Raw genomic sequence first — 20,012 nt, 5'->3', positions numbered from 1 at the left:
AGGCTTCCGTTTGGCTGCAGGAGCTTCCTGCAGCCAATCAGAAGCCGTGCCTTGATTTCTGAACACTTTGGAAGTTGAACGAACTTCCAGAATGGATTCTGTTCGAATTCTGAGGTACGACTGTATATGTAAATATCTGTGTGTGTTTTATTAGAGTGGTGGAAGAATGAGGGGATACCAGGTCTGGCCCCACCCACAGACATGCAGCTTCCTTGTGCATGTGGTCTTCCGTGCCAAAAAGGGCTGCTCCTTCCTCTGCTGGATGAACTGTGTCACTCATTTGGCCCTTTGCATAAAGTGCAGGTGAGCCTCACTTATCCTCCTGTCCTCTAAAGCAAATTGTGTGAAAAATCTGCATCAGCTGAAGACATGTCCAAGCTGATCGATACCAGGGTTCAAAAACACTATCAGATTGTTGCAAACACCAGTATTTTTTCTTTTTATAGACAAACATATATTTAATTTAAAACATTATTTCACTTTATTTCAGTGATTTCTTTTTTAGTACCAAATTGCTTCTTGGAAAAAAATGGTTTGGGGAAGAAGAGAAGCCCAGAAAAACTACGTCCCCTTCTAAGCATAGAACTGTATGCATATGGTTCATAAATGTGCTTTACAACACCAAAGGAACAGGAACGTAGGTTAATTTAATAAAAAATAAAATATGGAATAACATTGATTTTGGCCAATATCAATTACAACAGTACTACCCTATTTTACAAATAACAACTGGACATTTTACACATGTACAGTATTCCTCAGTAAAAATGTATCTGGATTTAACAATGTGTCAGTATTAAAAAAATTAAATTCTTTTCTATAGTTGTGTTAGAAGCATTTGTAAGTATCCAAATAAATTCTTTACAATTCAATATATTATATCACAATTAGGAATATATATATATATAATATAATATTTATTTATTTATATAATATATATACCATTAACTTAAACTTTGAAAGCATTATTTTCTTGTTAATAATGTTATGTAGAAAAACAAAGCATTCCAGAGAGTACTAGCAGTTAAATTAGTACCAACAGAGTTGTGATAGTTTCAGAATTTTTAGTAAGTAGATAGATGCCAATGGAACTAAACATATCAAGCTGACTGTGGTTTCCTAGAAGACACAGTCACCAGCCCAGGCGCAGCATCTTCAAGCCAAACTTAATTTCTGTTGAAATAAGCTTGACAAATTATATGTGATTGACTTAAGCTCCACTGATTTCAGTGGAACTTAATCATAAATATCTCAGCTGCATCAGTGACATGATGTTTCCCCATTTTCACCACTTTAAAGCCAAAAATACTGTTAGCATTTCCAGTTTAAAGTACCGGTAAATGACTTTTCAGGTGCTTTGTCACAGATCATCTGCTTGTGCATTTCTTTCTATTCTAGGTACCTTCTGAATGAGTTTTAGGGACTCTGTAACTTTCCTTTTGCTCCTTACTGCAGCCAGACAAGATACCACAGGAGGCGAACCTGAGAGCAGGTAGTGGAATGCAATGAGTTTCTTGCTGTGTGCTGTGTGAAAGGCACTTGCAACAAATACTCTTTTCCCCATTGTGCGGATCCCGGATAGTTTTTAGAAGAGTTGTACTCTTTATTCTGTTAGTAATAAGTGTCTCCATTTGTCACTATGTTACTTGCATGTTTGTTTAACAAAACTTATATACCACTTGATGGTAATAAAACCTGTAAGTGGTTATGATTATTTTATTACAATAAAATTTTCCCTAACTCAGAGAGTTGTCTCTAGAACATAAATGAAAGGAACTAACACTAACTGGCCTATTGACACCATCTTGGGCACTTATGCCATTTTGCATGTCTATTAATGAGTTTAAGTTTATAATAATAACAACTATTAAATTGATAATGACAGTATATATTCAAACCCTGACGCCTAAAGTGACAAATTGTACAATTTTAATCTTAAAAGTGAGTTCTTTTGAACAATATATTTGGTGGTGATCTAGAAGGAGTTATCTTTTGGAATAATTCAGCTTTTCTGTTAAAAGAGGGCTTTGTTGTTTCTACACACTGGCACAACCATTTGTAATGTTTAGGGGCTATTAATGGTGCTTTCACAAATCTGGAAAGTTCTGTTTTATTTCATGATAAACTAAACCTATTTTAAATTTGACATACACAGTGAAACAAATTATTTTGAAGGAAGAAATTTGGGTCCCTGTTTTTATCTCAAATAATCTATCGTAATAATGTTTTTATCTCAAATAATCTATCATACGTTTATTTTCCCATGTAGGAATGTATGAACTGTACTTAAATGCTATTTCTAGATTGCCTAAAAAATACAATATATATAGTTTTAAGGGGGTTTTTGCGGGTGAGATTTTCTCTACTTATTATATGATAGCAGAATATGAATAGCACCAGGCCTAGAACTATAAATTAACTATTATTGCACAAGTACCACATTGGTCCACTCTTTTATGTTCCATTGATGATGTATGAACATCAATAGTTAAATTTGGTTCAGTGTATTTCAGTTATAGGCACCAAACATGCAAACATTTTGTAGAAGTTTCATTGCAAGATAGATCTCAACACCAACCCCTGTACACCATCGCCACAATCCAGAGAATGTAATCAGTGGGCAGAAAACAGCCTACCATGTACGTATAAGGTTTAGAATGTATTAAAACTCATGCACAAGCCATTGTATATGTACCTCCAGAAGGGCAGGGACATGGCAGTGCATACATTGTAATAGTAGGGAGGTAACTTTCACTTTCATGGAGAAGGCAGTTCTAGCTGCATAAAAGGATGCAGGAGTTGGGATGCTCTAACCAGTCAAGTGAATGGAGAAATCCATGTATACATCACAGCTCACATAAATGCAAAGGGTTTCTGGATTTGTGTGCTGGTCATCTGAGTAGTGCCCCATGTCTAAAAGAGTGGATTCATATTATTCATGATTATTGGTGCATTCCAGTTTCAAGTATGAAAACTACATTTTTTAAAAAAAATCAAAACCTTAACAGGACTCTGCACCTTTCAGAGTTTATTCACAGCAGGAAGAAAGCCCTGAATGTTTAAGAACTTTGCACCTTTAAAAATATAATAAAACTATGACAAAAATGTCAGCTTTCAAAATATACCAGTTAACATGGCTACACCTTAAAATGTTTTTGGCAAAATGTAACAAATGCAGTATAATTAAAACAAACAACACACAATATAGGATACGACTAGAAACCATAGGCAGATGCATTAGAGTCTTCTAATATTGCAGTGGATGTTGAGCATAGATCTGATTTGAAGGTTGTTTCTAATTCTCTTAAGGATTGCTTAATTGCCTAACATTCTTCCACATTCTGAGTATATAAGCACAAAAAAGACTAATGCAAGCATGTTTTTTGTTCTGTTTTAATCCTTGTAAACTTGTGTTGTATTCTTGAAACACTCTACACATCTTGAAGGGGAAACAACCAGGAAAAAGGAAATGAGAATGTGAAAAAAATATGCAGGAATATCCTTAAGTTGATAGGAAATCAAATCTTTAATTTTGGCATCAAATGCTTTGGTCATACCATACTGACACTGTGATCCAGGATGCTTTGTTCTAAACACCCGGTTAAGAAAGGTAGGCTTGTTGTAGTTTTCTATTTTAAGTTCCAACATACAGTTCACTCTCTCCCCAAAGGGGAGATAGAGAAAGAGAGAGAGAAAGGTGGTTTGCTTTTTTTTTTCATTTTTAATAATATGGATTAATCTATAAGTCTACAGGAGCAAGAGAACTTGGAGAGGTGCCAATTCAGCCTTTTAGTGTACATGTTCTGCAGCAAAGTTGCTGAAGTACTTTTCGTTGACAAAGATTGTTCTTTTTCACTAGCATACAGAAGCCTCCTTCGGCCCAAGATTCTTCCGTTGCTTCCAGAGGTCAAAGAGAGTGAAGAGAAGTTGAAGTTTTAAACAGCATGGTATCAAGTGAAGGAAGATTTAATTTGTCAGACAGGCAAATTTGATGGAAGAGACCATTCAGGAGCAGGTAACAAATAGGAAATTGTGTTTTCATCAAAGGGAGTTTCAGTCACAACAGCATTTGTTTTCAGGAAGAAATATTGTGTTCCAGGAAGGAGTGATTTGTATCCATTCATGAAAGGAGGGGGGGGGGGAGACCAGAAAGAAAAATATTAGAAAACAGTGAAAAATACAGTGGAAGGTATTTATTGAGTATTATGAATACTGTTGAATAAACAGCCACATCCCAAGAATATTTACTGAAAATTGTACTGAATAGTGGGTGGTATTCAACCAAGTTTCATTTAGTTCATTTAGTTTAATTTACACTGGACCTAACTTAATCATGCTCTTTAATTTCAACTGGCCTACCCTGTGTAAAGCTTAGTTGAATATCACCCATTAATCCTGTTCCTAAACCTTTCTACTCCAAAAATAAGTGTTTGTGGTTAGGAAACAACCAGTGACAATCAAAAGCTTTTATGGGCCTGTTCACTTGTTACTTTCTGGAGAAATCTTAATCTGGTCTGGGCCTTAGGTGTGGTCTACAACCCCCCCCCCTTACCTGCCTCCCACAATATGAGTAAAAAGTAATGAGTGAACTGTATTGTACTGGCCATAAAGTCTCTGGGAATAATGACCGTTTTCACCCAGGTTGTAATGGAAATCCCATTATTAAAATAAATGTGTTGCACCTTAGTTCACTTTTTATTATCTCTCTCCAGTGCATATACGGTTGAGATTTCTCCCTGGACAGTAAGAAGCAAACAGGAACTATGACAGTATTTCTATTGTAAATTGTAAATCATAGATCAAAGTATGGCTGAAGTTCTCGATTCTCTCATCTATCTGTCAAATGTTAGCTGGTGTTCTCTCAATGAAGCTTGCTCCACACTTGCAAACTTTGGCAGAATTGGAGGATATTAAGCACATCTCTCTAAGGCTCACCCAGTTAAATTAACATTACAGTATATCAGTGCTGCTTAGTTTCAGCAGTTTTATGCCTTGTGTATGAGTGGGGAAAAGAGTTTAGAATTTCTTGTGACAAAGTATCAAAAAATGATCTATAGAATGTGAGAAAGTGCAAATCATACTTGAAAGTAATCCATCCCTGAAAAATAAAAGGTCTTCACAGGAGTTTCGTTTTCTTAAAGTTCAGCATTAGTGGCAATCAATATGTAGTACAGTAGTACCTCGGGTTAAGTACCTAATTCGTTCCAGAGGTCCGTTCTTAACCTGAAGCACCACTTTAGCTAATGGGGCTTCCTGCTGCTGCTGCTCTGCCAGAGCGCAATTTCTGTTCTCTTCCTGAAGCAGTTCTTAACCTGAAGCACTATTTCTGGGTTAGCGGAGTCTGTAACCTGAAGCGTACGTAACCCGAGGTACCACTGTATGTAGAACAGAAACCTTCTTTCAGTAATGCTTCCATGTGTTGTTATGGAGGTTGCAAGTTATCTATTGCAGGTGGCTGGCACAACTTTAAGTCAAAATACTTTGCACAAAAAAGGTTCACAAGCTAAAGCCTAGTTTCATTTACATATCTGGTATTTATATTTTGCTCTTCCAGAAGAGCTTATAAAAATATGGAAACATTAATATGGAAATTCATGAACATGACTAAGAGCTTTTTAAAACCAAACACAACACTGACAGAGTATCATAAAAAATATATCACAGCCCAATGCAGGGCTTTTTCCCCAGCCAGAACAACTCAGGGGGGCACCACTGTCATCATTAGAGAACAAGGGAAGCATTCATGGTCAGTTCTGGCACCTACTTTTCTAGAAAAACAGCACTGACCAAATCTCAGTTTATCAGTAATTTTTAGAGTGGTGTATGTTTGTTCTATTCACATCATTCACAAATGACCCATTTAGACTGTCTAAATATGCTAATTATATCCAAATATAGGGTATCTGCATTGATGCATTATAAGGTTACTCACTGTCATCCTAGCAAAAAAGATTAAAATTGGCTGAACGATAGTTTTAACATTGATCACAGGAACTGGAGAAAAAGGATGACTCTTGAGCAAAGTGTGGAGTGGCTCTAAGAGCATCTAGGGAAGGGGAAGGCAGAATGTGAGGTAGAATCTGGAAATGTGAAATTTTCAGTTTGGAGGAAATTGTCACTGGATACAAATCATGAAATGGGAGAAAACACTTGGGAAGGGGAGTGGAGTCATCAGAGCTAGAAGGGAAAGTTGCCAGCAGGTGTCCCACAGTAGAGGATAAGGGGATGTTGGTAAGACACAAAAGCAGCTGGTTCACAGGAATGGGGAACAAGAAGCAGGGGATTGTGGGTGAAAGGCTTGGATATCTGAAGACAAGGGGGCAATCCACACACGAGCCACCATCAAAATATGTTATTCTGTCATGCAAATCAGCTGAGGCTTCCTTAGTAATCTAGGAAATCTAGTAATCTGGCACTGTTTCTCAAACTGCTTTAGAGTTCCCATGGAGCTTTTCTCCCCTAATCAAAAGGAATAGCAAAACTGTGGTGAACTTAACAGAATCCACAGGAATGGGCTGCTCCATTGTGCAACTTTGTTCCAACACACTTTACTTTGAATGCTGATAAAGTCAACTAGAATGGACATTGTTTACAGGAACCAGTACTTTTTCTACTACTATAAGCTTAGTCTTCAGTAAACATTTGATTAGGATTTCTGGGTTGTGCATCACAGCACAGTCTAAAAAGCGTGAAATATGTGAAAGGAGGCACAATTTGCTTGCTTTTCTCAGATGGCTTGTTTTTGTCTTATACACTATCTTTGCACAAGAGATTGAGGCCTTGAAGAAGGCAGCACAGGGAGTTGACGGAATAAGGATACCCATTTAGCAAAAAGTAATATGGTCAGCATACAAACTGTTTGGGTAATTTATAGGTAGTGCTGCTGATGCAATTAAGAGAATTTTACTAGTAACTCCTCTGGATTAAAAAGCCAGGAAAATTAACATGGTGGGAATCATCATCATTCCACAGGGGTGAATGCTTCTGATGATCACTGGTCGGATGTCCACTTTGATTATTTACTTATTTTAAATAGTATGCAAAATTCTATCCTCTAGCCCTTGTTGTCTTCTGAAATATGTCCTTCAATTTTTAGACTAGTGCAGAAATATATACTGGAATTTGGATGGACCCTCTCAACCAAACATATATAGTTGTCCAGCATTATCCCAGCTAAGATCTCCAAATGTGTTTTGAGAAGTACATTTGTATTTTGGGGTGGGGGGAAACATTTCACTCAATGAATGATAGTTTACTCATAAACAGTCTTTGGGTAAAAAAAAAATTCTTAAATTAAAATCAATAATAAAGGGATAGCAGGCACTATGTAGATGATGACACTCAGAAATGTCAGTAGTCACATTTTCATAACTTATTTTTCTACTGTATTGCAGTAAAAATAGACACGGGGCGCCTATAATTTAATGGATGAATATATAGAAAAAGGTACAAAATATTTGTTCAATAGTATTAATTAGTTTATTAATTAGAGCAAATATGCATTTCTCAGAAAATATATCAGTCCCAGCAGTCCCCATTTTCTACTTGTTACCTACCCCCTTATATAGCTCCTTTTAAGACTCCAAAAAATAACTTTCAGCCTCTCCCATATGTACATTTGCTATTTTATGAAAGTTGTTCATGGATTCTGCTTCTTGTTTTGTGAAACATGGCATTTAAAGAGATAAATAAAAATAGATTATTACTTTAGGATATAATCCTGTAGTTGGAGGGACAATAATAATAGATCCCATTGGAATGACTGGAAGGGGAAATGAGGGAGGCACCCAAGAAAGAATGGGAGAGCTTTGGTGATTCTTCTGCCTTAGATTCTCCCTCTTCCACCCTGTAGAATTGTTGCTTCAGTGGAAGGGCAAGGCAAACAACAACAAAGTGTGTGTGATGTGGTTTCACTTTTTTTGCTGGCTGGTGTGAGCCCAGCAAGGCTCAGTTCCTCTGCTGTAGAATATCCCTACCACCCAGACTGCTTTTAGTTTATAATATTGCTAAATATTTGTAAACAGCTGCCAAAGTTATGGATGTTACATGAAAAAATAAAAAATAGTAATAAATAAATAAATAATAGCACATGCGTTCTATTATTGTGAATTGAAAACCATAATGAATGTGAAGAATCTGGAAAAAGACAGAAACAGGTAAAAATACTTACCATCTTTACAGACTAGACCAACTGTGCAGAGACCTGTTTCTAAGATATAGCCATTTGGACAACTTGTACAGTTTTTCTCTCCTGGACCACTGCACCCAAAACAGCTGGCATCACATCTTAATGAAAAGACAGTAAGTTAAATATATGGTTAATCACATTGTTTCAGTATCAAAAACTGTTTGATTCCTTCATTTCATATCATATCATATCAAGAGGTGCTGAAGCTAAGTACAGAAAGTGGAATATGTCACAAAGATGACAAATACGGTAAATAACATGTGTATATAGGTGAAAGAACCCCAAGGCGCCTTAAAAGTGGAAAGGAATCTCATGGGCCCGTTGCAAGACAATAGGATGGAATAAAATAATAAGCATTTATATAGCTCTTGTGGATTTTCAAAACACTTTATATACATTATCTTGTGAAACAATCGTGAAGGATAGAAGACGGAAAATGGTGGGTGGGTAGAAGAGAGATAAATAGTTGGGAAATTCTTCTCTAAAGGAGAATAGCATAAGACTGCTGAGCGCTGGAGCCAGGTGAGTAAGTTTCCTGAAGTCTAGTAGTTTACTACAGTCACCCTATAGGGCTGACTGCTGAAGTCTCCTTCAGTGAAAAGCTAGCATTAATTTGGCTATGGAGAAAAAAAGTCTCCATTTCTTCCAAAGCACTGCCAGCTCTTTTTTTCTATCCCTGGACATGAATGTGAGGCATAAAACTTATCTTCTAGCACATAATCAAATCTTACAAATACAGGAATTACACAAGGAACTCACAAGAAAAGCAAGTATTAAATTTATGTCTGAAGGTTTTGCTTGATTGTCATACTTCACTAAATAATAGTATCATATGCCAGAACTATATTCTCCAATTAGTTATGGTTTACATATTAAATAGATGCATTTGGTTTTTGAGGAATACTTTTTACCTTTTGCAAGTTTTGTATCCATTTTCTAGCGAGTGATCAAAGTAGTAGCCATTGTTACAAGCCAGCACACACCTCCCATTCTCCATAAGATACTCTTCGGTGCAATTTATGCAGGCGTCTGCTCCTGGACCTCAGAAGTCAACAGAACAAGGTAACATATTGACAAATTTGCAGCAGAGCATAGAGACAATGGATGTGTATTATACGATGAACATAGAAGTATGAATGACTACTGAAAATACATTGAATAGGATTGTGTACTTAATGAAAAGATTTAAAAAATGAAGTCAAGTATAAGTACAGAAAGGAAATAGCACAGGAAGAAGTGCTTTAGTGTAGCTAATTAACAGCCTACAAAAAATGTCCCCCCCTTTTATCGCAGAAGGGATTGAACATTGATGAAAAGATATCAGAGGTACCTGCACAAGAAGCACAGGAATGGTGGCATGGCTCACAGTCCCTGCCATTGTAGTATTTTCCTGTTTCGCAGCGGATGACACACCTGGATCCTTGTAAACTACAGAGATACACAAGCAGAATTAGAAAATGCTGATTAGCATGTGGCACTTCTGTATGGATTTTTTTGGCAATAGTTAACATATTGTTAATGTTCAAACAAATGCATCTACTCTGAGGAACACTTGTGTTCAGTACCATGCCATAAGTTCAGGGTCAGTCTGGTGAAATGACTTGCTTACAGAGGCTTTCTGAAAGCAAGTCTTTCTCAGCTCCCCCACTTATACCACGAACGAGTAGCAGGCTAGTGCTCTCTGCTGAATTTTGTTCTGCCTGTCCTGGCGCCAGCAGCAACAAATTACAGGCCTTGCATTAACGTGATGTGTAAACCCAAACAAGCCATGATTGGAAATGCAAGAACAAACTTTGGCTTACCACTGAAGTTTGTTTAGAGAGAAACAAACCACAACTTTTCGTTTGCTCATTATGGGAATCAAGGCTCCTGGTTAGGAAGGGTAGAATGAAACAGGATCAAGTCGAGAGCATGTGCTAACATGCTGCTCATTCACAGTAAGCCATGATTTATGGCCCACTTTGACACGCAAATGCAGTCACTGTATATTGAACGGACCACAGCTTTCATTTTCCTCAGCTTTTCATTTTTTTAATTCAGTGTTGTCCATGATTACACATATAATGAATATTACACTTCAGCAGATTGTAATGTGAAGGTTAAATAATATTATTTAACTTTCCTTGCTACCATATTCAATACAATCTATCATTTCCTTACCTTAGGCCATGTCTGCATTCTGTGCAGGTTTGAAATTCAGTGCATGTCTTACAGTTTTCACTGCACTTACGGCATACAATCTTATCTGAAAAAAAAAGGAACACAACGAAATGAACCCAGTTCACTTACATGCAATAATATTTTTTTGTCTCCTTGCTTATTGCTATTCCTAATGTGATACCACAAATAGGAGCTGAATAAAATACACCGTATTGGCCTGAATATAAGCCACACCTGAATATAAGCAGCACCTTTAAAATTCAAGGGGGGAAAAGAAAAAAAAGACAATACCCGAATATAAGCAGTTCCCTTAAAATTCTGCAGGCACTCACACCCCTTCCATTTTACCGTATGTTTGTTTCAGCAGAGATATCATAAAAGCCAGTTTTTGTAGGGTTGCAAATTTATGCTGCACTTTTACTTTTCACGGTCAGAATTTAGGAAAAAAGTGAGGCTTATATTCAGACTGATACAGTAATATTCTGTGCTGCTGAGGTACTAACATTCAAATAATTTCTATTATCTGATTATATAAATGATTTTAATACATGGGGTCAATTCTGTAAGCTTTTCCTCATTGAGTTGTAGTAATGCCAAAAGATAACAAGCTACATTTATAAAAAATAAAAAATATTAGACTTTATTTGCTGTTCTTCATAGCACATAACCACTGGGTCCTGTAGAAATAAACTTCTTGTATACATATCCATGTGATAATTTTTATTATTATTTAAAATATGTACATGATGCTGTACAGAATTAAAGTGTAGATTGTAGACATTCATTGTCACGGGGAACTTTCTTGTGTGTGTAAAAGCTCCTATTTTCTGAGTAGTTGGCATCAGTGCTGCAGACATAAAGATAACCACCCTGACTGAGGAACTAAAATCAGTACGTTTTACAAAAACAGTATGAAAAAGAAGAGAAACAATGGGGGAAACCAGAAATGTGGTAGGGGGTGGCAATGCCATTGTGGAATGAAATGTCCTGGGCATAAAAAGGGAGACTAACATCCCATACATGTTTACCTAGAACTAAGTCTCACTGTGTTCAGTATGTTATTTCCACTAATAAGTTAATTTTTATACAAACTTCACCTCGATAAATGCATATTTGTAGACATTGTTTGGTTGGAGAATTTTGATTAGTATGAATTTTGAAAGATGAGTGTGTTTTGGTTCTCATTTTATTTTGGGAAGCGCAAGCTTTAGAAATTCACCTTTAAATATGAACTGAAATTAATTTCTTTGTGATCCCTGATGTCTGACTGTATTATGCCAGATTTCCTTTATATTATGATTGTTGTTGTTTTTTATTGCTGTTATCTGTTTTTATGTGTTTATTTTTATGTGTTTATTCAGTGGTATATTTAGAATTCTGATATGCGCCTTGAGTGTTCAAACTGAAATGGAAAGGCAGTATGTAATGGTTTAATAAATACCATCAGCCTTAATATGCATTAATGGCAACTTGAAGATTTCCAATTATTTCCAATATTATAACAGGGTTTTGTTTTTAAATACTTACTATTATCCAGGTAAAACCCATCTGGACAGCTGGTAACACAATTCCTGGACTCTTCATTGATATAGTAACCAGGTTTACAGGTATTACATTGATCACTGTGGCTTCCAAAACATGTTTCACAGTTGGGTGAGCACTTTTTACAGCGTTTCTTGTCGGCGCTGTAGTGACCAGGAGGACAGTTGGGAACACAGATTCTTCATTGTACAAGATAATAAAAGACTGAGTCAGAATTATCAATGAATTTGGCAGGAAAAAAGCAACTGCGTTGATTAGAAAGAACAGTGGCTTTCCTCTTGTTTATGGATGGCACAAACCAAGCCAGTCTCATTTGTGTCCAAAGCCCTGTTCGGCTGTCCTCACACGATAAGGGAAGGCAGGCTCACTGAATCTGCTTCCACTGTTATACCCCAATTACCGGCCCTGCTACCATTTTGTTAGAAGGCAAATGGCCTAGAGCAGGCCTGTAGGCTCTTGTATGATCAGGTTTAAAAATTACAGAGGGACCCTCGGCATGTAGAGCAGGCGTCCTTCTGCAGATCTTCAGTCTCTAATGAGTTGAATGGAAGAGACCGACTGACATCAATGCATCAGAGAGGGTGGGCCTATCAGGTCTGTCCCCATTCTCCCCTTACCAAACCCTAATCACATCAAGGCTCAAACACCTGAATATTGTGTCTAGATAAGATTCTTCACTTGTTTTATCTTTTGCCCATTAATTGCCAAGCCCTTTCCTTAACATTTTTTAAAGTATTTCAGTTTGTATCCTCTCTTTCTGCATATAGAACCAATGACAGTAATATCAATATCATCAATATCAATACAAATATAATAAAACATTTGTAAGTCAACCAGGATTCTTAACTAAAATAAAATGGTGGGCAGATAAAATCTAGTAAAGACACAAAGCCAAAGGCTTGTCAAAATGAACAAGTTGTCACCTGAAGGACATCTGACATGGTGCCTAGTGGGCAGGCACAACCATGAAGAAAGGTCTTTTTCTCATGTCCCTCCTCATTCTCAGATATTGGCAGGATTGAGAGAAGTGCCTCTCTTGGAGATCTCTCAGCAGGCTTGTATGGGAAAGTCATAAACTGGTCTAAGTACATTTAGGTTGGAACCAGCACTTTGAATTGTTCCCAGAAACAGAAGTAGTAATTTAGGAATCAGATGCTCCCTACATAACTTCCCCCAGTTAACAGTTTGGCTCCAGAAATCTAAATTGGGTAAAGTTCCAAACATTGTTCAAAGAGTATTCCAATTATATATAACGAAGGCATGTATATATAACCAAGGCCAGATCTGACACCTATAGGAATGGGTATAGTAGGCACACCAGTGTGAACTGTGCAAAAACCACTGCCAAATCTGGAGATCTAGACTTATGAATAGATTCAGAAGAAATCTCAAGCTATGAACCTGAGCCTTCAAGTGCAGTGTAAGCAAATCCTAGCATGGTTGAACCCTTATTCCCTGATCTGCCATTCAAGTCTCGTTTGGATTAAACTTTAATTTGTTCACCCTCACGCAGACAGTAACGGATGCCAGACACGGATCCACAACTTCAGTTATTTCCTTGTACTGAGATAGAAAGGAGATGTATGCGTGGGACGCCATCAGCATACTGATGACCCCAAACTCCCAAAACTTGGACAGCTTCACCCAAGGAAGCAGACTAGAGCCCCAGGAGACACTGTAAGTCAATGGCCAAGGCACTGGCCAAGGAAGTCTACCAGCTACATGTTTTGGAAACTTTGCTCCAGGAAAGATCGGGACTACCATAAAATGAAGGTCCTAAGTCCCATCCCAGCCATGTGATGTGTTGTATCTGTTTGGAGAAAAGTAATAGCAAGTGAGGAAATAATATATTACCTCCCCCTACTTCTTTACTCCAAATTTCACATCCTAAAGCTGCAGGTTTTGTTTTTTTTAAATACCCTGAATCACTTAAAATGTGCTTTAATGTGCACACATTCACGTAACACATAGTTAGTCTCTTAAGTCTACTGATGCTGAAAATGTAAAAGTATATTGAATAAGAATTTTGCTAAGGTTCAAACTGGTTTGTCAAGTAAGTTAAAGATATTCAGTATAATCTAATAATTTTGTGGGGCTCATGTGCCATGAGTAACGCAATATACTGTCTTACCGCGTGTTGTTCTTAGATTTGTAGTAGTAGTGTAGACAGTCATTGCAATGGTCTGGTCCTGGGCCACCACATCCTACTTTGCTGCACTCTGCATTGCATGGACCTTTGGAGAAAGCAAATCACCATTTGTCTTTACTTCAAAGGAGTTGTTAGAAAATATTTGGTCTTATGTATTTGCTTTGGAAGTAAATAATAATAATAAAATAAATCAAAACTGGAAATACGTATTGTGGGGAATTTTGGATTTCTGAACCAGGCCCTGACTGATCTTTAGCCAGAGTCACTATCCAAGGTTTCTTGAACCAGGACATGACATTAATAGCATTATGTAAAAGCTATTGAAAAAGGGACTGCTAATCTTTTACACTAGTATATTGGTGGGCATATTTGAGGCAGACACACCTGAAACATTCTGCTTCATATTACCTGCATAGTCATCTGCCCCATAATCTTCTGTAGGGTCTTCTATTGGACTTGAGCGTACTCGTTCGGCTTTTGGGAAATCATTTCTTGGGGAATAAGGCTGAACAGAAGTACCATAAAGTACTAAGGACCATTCTTTCAATTTACCTGGATGAGGCATATGAAAAACATGAGATATGGAAAATACTTTTTCTAATTTTATTTTCTATATTTGTATCATAGTCTGAGCTATATACAGAAAAAAATGTAACAAACATTTTAATAGTTATAATTAATACTAATAACACCAATACAAAAAATAAAATTGCTCCTTTCCCCACCTGAAAAAACCTGTCAACAATGGCAGCATCAGTATTAGTGCAGGAAAGAAATTTCTTGGCACCACAATAACATAGGCCTCAAAATGTCCATTAAGCAATGGACATTCTGATTTAGTCTTCTTCCATGTATGTCCCAGTTGTTTTCCAGTGCCACATATGCAAGCAATTTCCTACTATCCCTCCTCCTGCAGTACCCACACTCTTAAACCTTCTCCAGAGGGTTGGAGAACCCTCCAGAGAAGATTTAGAGAGTCCAAGGCATTCCAGGGGATTGGGAGGATAGCTGAACCTCCAGCAGGGCTGAGTGGCATACAGCCCAGGAAGGAAATGGCAGGGGGGAAATGTCATTACAGTAAGCCCACAATTTACACACATTTAACCTCTACACATTCAAGCTTTACATGTTTGGTGAATCTATATATACATCTGTATTTACACACACACAAAATAAAAAGAGGGTGGAAAGGGGGCAGGCATCTGGGAAAAAAAGACTTTGGTAATCTCACCCACCATTAAACCCAGTGTGTTTTGACTATACATGATTTGCCGTGATCCACAGAACATAGGATACACATCTATTGTATTCAACTATTTTCATTCTACTACTCCTACTATCCTCTCAGTGTCTCAGCTACCAAAACTTATAAACATGCATTAAAATGAAATGTACCAAAAAAATGATTTTGAAGTCACCCCAAATGAAACAGGAACATGGAAGTGCAATTATTTTAAAAAGTTTTATATCTCTTTCTAGTGTTTGTAAGTAGCTTTGAGTTCGGGTTTTTTAAGTGACTGATAAATATACTACTACTACTACGAGACTTTTCTATCACTGGAACCTACATGCACATCACTAACAAAATTATAAGATTTGTACCTGGAGTCTTGACGTTTCTTAGCTGTGACGGGGTATCATAAATTTCCAAAATCCAGTCACCAGCTGCTTTTTCACCCCAGCAATGAGTTGTCATAAACTCCCAGCTTTTAAACCCTTCCATGGAATGGTCAAATAACCTTTTAAAGAAACCAATAATAATATAAACTAACATAAAAATACAAATACAAGAACAAATAGGAACATACTTTTGCACAAATGTTTTATATTATATAAAATAATGTTATTAAAGAAACCAGGCATGCCCATAAATCCAATTACAGTAATGGATCCAGTTAAAATGTACATTGGAGTTCCTGTCTCCAACTTCCAGGAGAAATGCTTGCAGGGTTATTCCTTCATTGCAGAGGGTTGGACTAGAAAACCCTTGGTCTCCCTTCCAACGCTATGATTCTATAGGATGCTATGAACAGAGCCTGGGAGGAATGACATGACATGAAAGTGGGAGGCTGCCAGAGTGTGGACAACTGCGACCAGCCTATCCTGGACCAGGAACAGCTATAGCTGGTGGTCCAGCTTAAGCAGGACATAAGCACTCAAGTGGCAGCTTGAAATTCAGATGCAACCCTTCCCAGAATAGGTTGTACACCTAATTTCCAGACATGGGAACTACCCACCAATAGCACCTCCATCTCAACAGGATTCAGCTTCATTTTTTGGCCTCCCATCGAGTCCAACACCTTCTCAGCTTCTCCTGATTCTGATGGAATGGAGAGATAGAGTTGCATGTCATCAGTACACTGATGACACCATGCTCCCAATTTTCACATGCCAGCTCCCAAGAGTTTCATATAAATATTAAATAGCACGGAACAGTGGTTTTCAACCTTGTTGAGTCCACGGCTCCCTTGACAAACCACATTCTTTTTGGGGCTCCCCCATGGAAGCCACGTATACTGGGGTTCTTTTACAGGACGTGCATAAGTGGGGATTTCTCTGTTCCACCCCTGCCCCATTCCACCCTGCCCCTTTTGGGGGCTGTTTTTGGCGTGCGTGTAAGTGGGAGTGCATGTGTTGATGGGAACCCAAGCAACGCCACTGCTCTGCAGGGCTGAGCTGACACACTCCACATGGGAGCCCCAGCCTGCCTTTCCCAAAATTAGGGGCACGTGGTGGGGGCTGGAAAGGGCAAAACAAGATTAATGGTTAAATGGAGGTGGATTGCCATCTGTCATGCATTGATCTAGTTGAGATTCCTGCATTACATAGGGTGGACTAGATGACCCTCAGAGTCCCTTTCAACTCTACATTCTATTATCTAAAATATCTCTGTAACAAGCGCTTGTTTTAAACAAAGTATTCTGACTTTCAAAAGTAACCACTAGGCAATAACTTATCTGAAAGGAAATAAAGTTCTTGTTTTGTTCTAAAAGTGCCTCAACCTTATTTAGATTCACTGGTTGAGAATTAATTGGTCACAACTTCCCCTCTACATACAGTAAACGCTACCACAGTTAATAAAAAAACCTCTGTTGTGGGAATACAGGAAAATATTTATCAAATAACACACCTATAATAGCAGTCAGGTTACCCATCTTCAGTATGGGTGTGTCTGTCACACTTTCCTTCACCACTTTTTGGGGAAATATTATATAAACTGCTCACATCTCTTTATTTTGTAACACTGAAACCTTTGGATTGCTTAAACCTGAAACCTTGGACTGCTGACAATTGATTTCTTTTTTTATAATCCTTGAGTATTATAAAACTTGAACAATGAAATTAGGGAAACCAACAGTAATATCAATATTGAATTTGAATGCCTTCTTCTTTATTAAAGGCCCAAACCCAAGAACTTTTCTGCTGGCCTCACATCTCAGGCCCCTGCTCCTTAAAAATAAAAATAAATCTTTCAACACAAAGCTTTTGTTACATTTCTTACAAGGTTGATTGGTATGCTGCCAAGTACAGTCATACCTTGGATCCCAAACGCCCAAAGTGTTCCGGTTTGCAAACATTCTTTGGAAGCCAAACGTCTGACGCGGCTTCCGTGGCTACTGACTGAGTGCAGGAAGCTCCTGCAGCCAATCAGAAGCCATGCCTTGGTTGTCAAATGTTTTCAGAAGTCGAACAGACTTCCAGAATGGATTCTGTTCGACAACCAAGGTATTACTGTACAGTACTAGTGAGTCCTGAGCACACACTATCTTAATTTGCTCAGAAACTACATATGCAGTTTTAATGCAAATTTGCACCACAAACCTGTGTCAATTCCCCTCATTAACGGTATTTTGCATTTTGCCTTACATACAATAAAAATATAGGGCCCTGGAACATTGCAAAATAGCTATTATTCTTTTAAAAATGTGTCTTTTTCATACTGTTTTGCAGTTTGAAAGAAACAAAAGTAAATGTTTTCCCCACATCTACTTACTCGTGCTGTTGTTTCCTAGTCTTCAGCAATACTTATTTCCCCAGAGCCATAGAATCTATTTATTTTTTTATTCACTGCCTGCCTGCCTGGAATAATGCTAATACATTGGAACAGCACTTGTTTCTGTCAATTATATCAACAGAAACACTCAGGGCCTTTTGGAGGTTTCATCAACATCCAGTTCAGACGGAGAAGTTGGGGCGTAGGCTATACAGCATTAAAAATGGGTAGAATACTTTTTAGAATTATATTTTTCACTGACAAAAATAGAATGGAACAGTGGAAAGCAAGCATCTCATAAAAAAACAACAGGCTGAAGGGGAGAACAGGGCATTTTGCTTGTTTGCTTTCACAGTTTGATCAAGAGCTTTCAGTAATTCAGTGGATGGTCAGGGTATCTGCCATGCGGCATCAATCTAAAGTTCCCTGGACTCCAGCAGGGGCTGGCAAGATATTCTGAGGAAACTCAGAAGCAAGATGTGGGAGCCCTCCTGCCCTCCTGTCTGCCCACAGGATCGGATTCACAGAAGTATATCGCCTCTGAAGATGGCATGTTCCATTTCTTGCGACTGGGGCTGCTAGCTGCTGAAAGTTATTTTCTCACAATACTACGCTAAATAAACCATAGTTTAGGGCAGCACTAGATCTATTGAGGTTAAGCTATAGGAGGGCAGATTTTGGTTGAACATCAGGAGAAACATACTGGTAACAAGAACACATGGACGATGAAACCAATTGCCCAGGGATGGGCCACCTCTACTACAGATCCTCAAGGAGAAGCGTTGGAGACGTTCTTGCTCTGGAATTCCTCCACTGAGCAGGGGGTTGGACCAGATGGTCTTAAAGGTGCCTTCCAAATTTATGATTCTATGAGTCGCACTGAAAGTATGTGATCCCTGTCCCTTTCTAAGCTTGCGTTTTCCTCTTATTTTCTTCTGTTCTGTCCCTTGAATATCCAGTCTAACCACGTGAAAAGGTAGGTGTTAACTGTCATAACTTTTACAAACAATGCAAAGACTCCAGCAAATGACAACAGAAACCAACCAATACCTAAAAGCAATCACTATCATTCTCACCACCTTAAGGTGTTTTTTAAAATGAGTAACCACCATTAAAATTGAAGTATTCATAGACAAAACCCTAACACTGTCTGATATAATAGCTTAACTGTCTAATAAAATGCACAATGAAGATTTGTTTATGTTTTAAGAGTTCAAGTGTTAAATACATCTTTGCAGTTCAAGCAATCTCAATAATCGCTTCCAAATCAAACCCACAAGATTAATGATGAATCAATGATTTTTCCGACTTCAGTAAAAACATGTGAATTGCTGCTATTAATCATGTGTATCCAAGGTTCACTGTGTCTGAAAAAAGTGTCTGAGTCAGTAGCAACACAGCACTGACCAAGGAGCTGCCAAGGCATTCTTGAAGCTAACAACATGCAACAATGTTTTCAAGCATTGCTTATCCTATCCTTATTGCATTTTTGTATTCAAACAAGCTCTTTTCTACGGAACAATGATGATGCACATTTTCAACTGCAGCAACAGACCACCACATTTATTTTCAGTTACTTAGAAAGAAAATAACCTTGTAAACATTATTTTTGAATCCTTTTAGACATTTTTAAAAGAGTGTACAAGAAATAATAATAATAATAATAATAATAATAATAATAATAATAATAAATAATTAAATTTATATACAGCCCTTCATCCGAAGATCTGAGAGCAGTTAACAAGATAAAAATACAAGATAAAAGCACAAATAAATAGTTAGAACAAAAACAAAACAAAACAAATCCTCCCAAACACATTTTAAAGGCCGTAGAATATTAATCAGCCCAAGGCCTGGTTGAAGAGGAATGTTTTCGTTGGTGCCTAAAGATGTATAATGAAGGCGCCAGATGAACCTCCCGGAGGAGAGCATTCCACTGCAGAAAAGGCCCATTCTTGTATGGCCACTCTCTGGACTTC

At 37.7% G+C, this 20,012-nt stretch overlaps 1 protein-coding gene across 6 annotated transcripts in view; it reads right to left on the bottom strand.

Annotated features, from left to right (window-relative positions):
• Positions 1–627: 627 nt before the first annotated feature.
• The window catches only part of PCSK5 (proprotein convertase subtilisin/kexin type 5), a 151,078-nt gene continuing 131,693 nt past the window's right edge, over positions 628–20,012 (bottom strand). For all 6 annotated transcript variants that reach the window (XM_081930472.1, XM_081930474.1, XM_081930471.1 and 3 more), the window contains 9 exons: positions 15,642–15,778; positions 14,448–14,591; positions 14,022–14,124; positions 11,876–12,069; positions 10,349–10,433; positions 9,519–9,616; positions 9,100–9,229; positions 8,171–8,286; positions 628–3,897 (listed from right to left, as the gene is read on the bottom strand). In XM_081930472.1, coding sequence (XP_081786598.1) covers positions 3,782–3,897; positions 8,171–8,286; positions 9,100–9,229; positions 9,519–9,616; positions 10,349–10,433; positions 11,876–12,069; positions 14,022–14,124; positions 14,448–14,591; positions 15,642–15,778 — 1,123 coding nt within the window. In that variant the 3' untranslated portion in view covers positions 628–3,781. The remainder of the gene's footprint in view (positions 3,898–8,170; positions 8,287–9,099; positions 9,230–9,518; positions 9,617–10,348; positions 10,434–11,875; positions 12,070–14,021; positions 14,125–14,447; positions 14,592–15,641; positions 15,779–20,012) is intronic.

This window comes from Podarcis melisellensis (genome assembly GCF_964234715.1).
Source record: "Podarcis melisellensis genome assembly, chromosome: 11".
Taxonomy (NCBI): domain Eukaryota; kingdom Metazoa; phylum Chordata; class Lepidosauria; order Squamata; family Lacertidae; genus Podarcis; species Podarcis melisellensis.
Note: the sequence above shows the minus strand (reverse complement) of the source record. Positions and strands in the feature narration are given on the sequence as shown.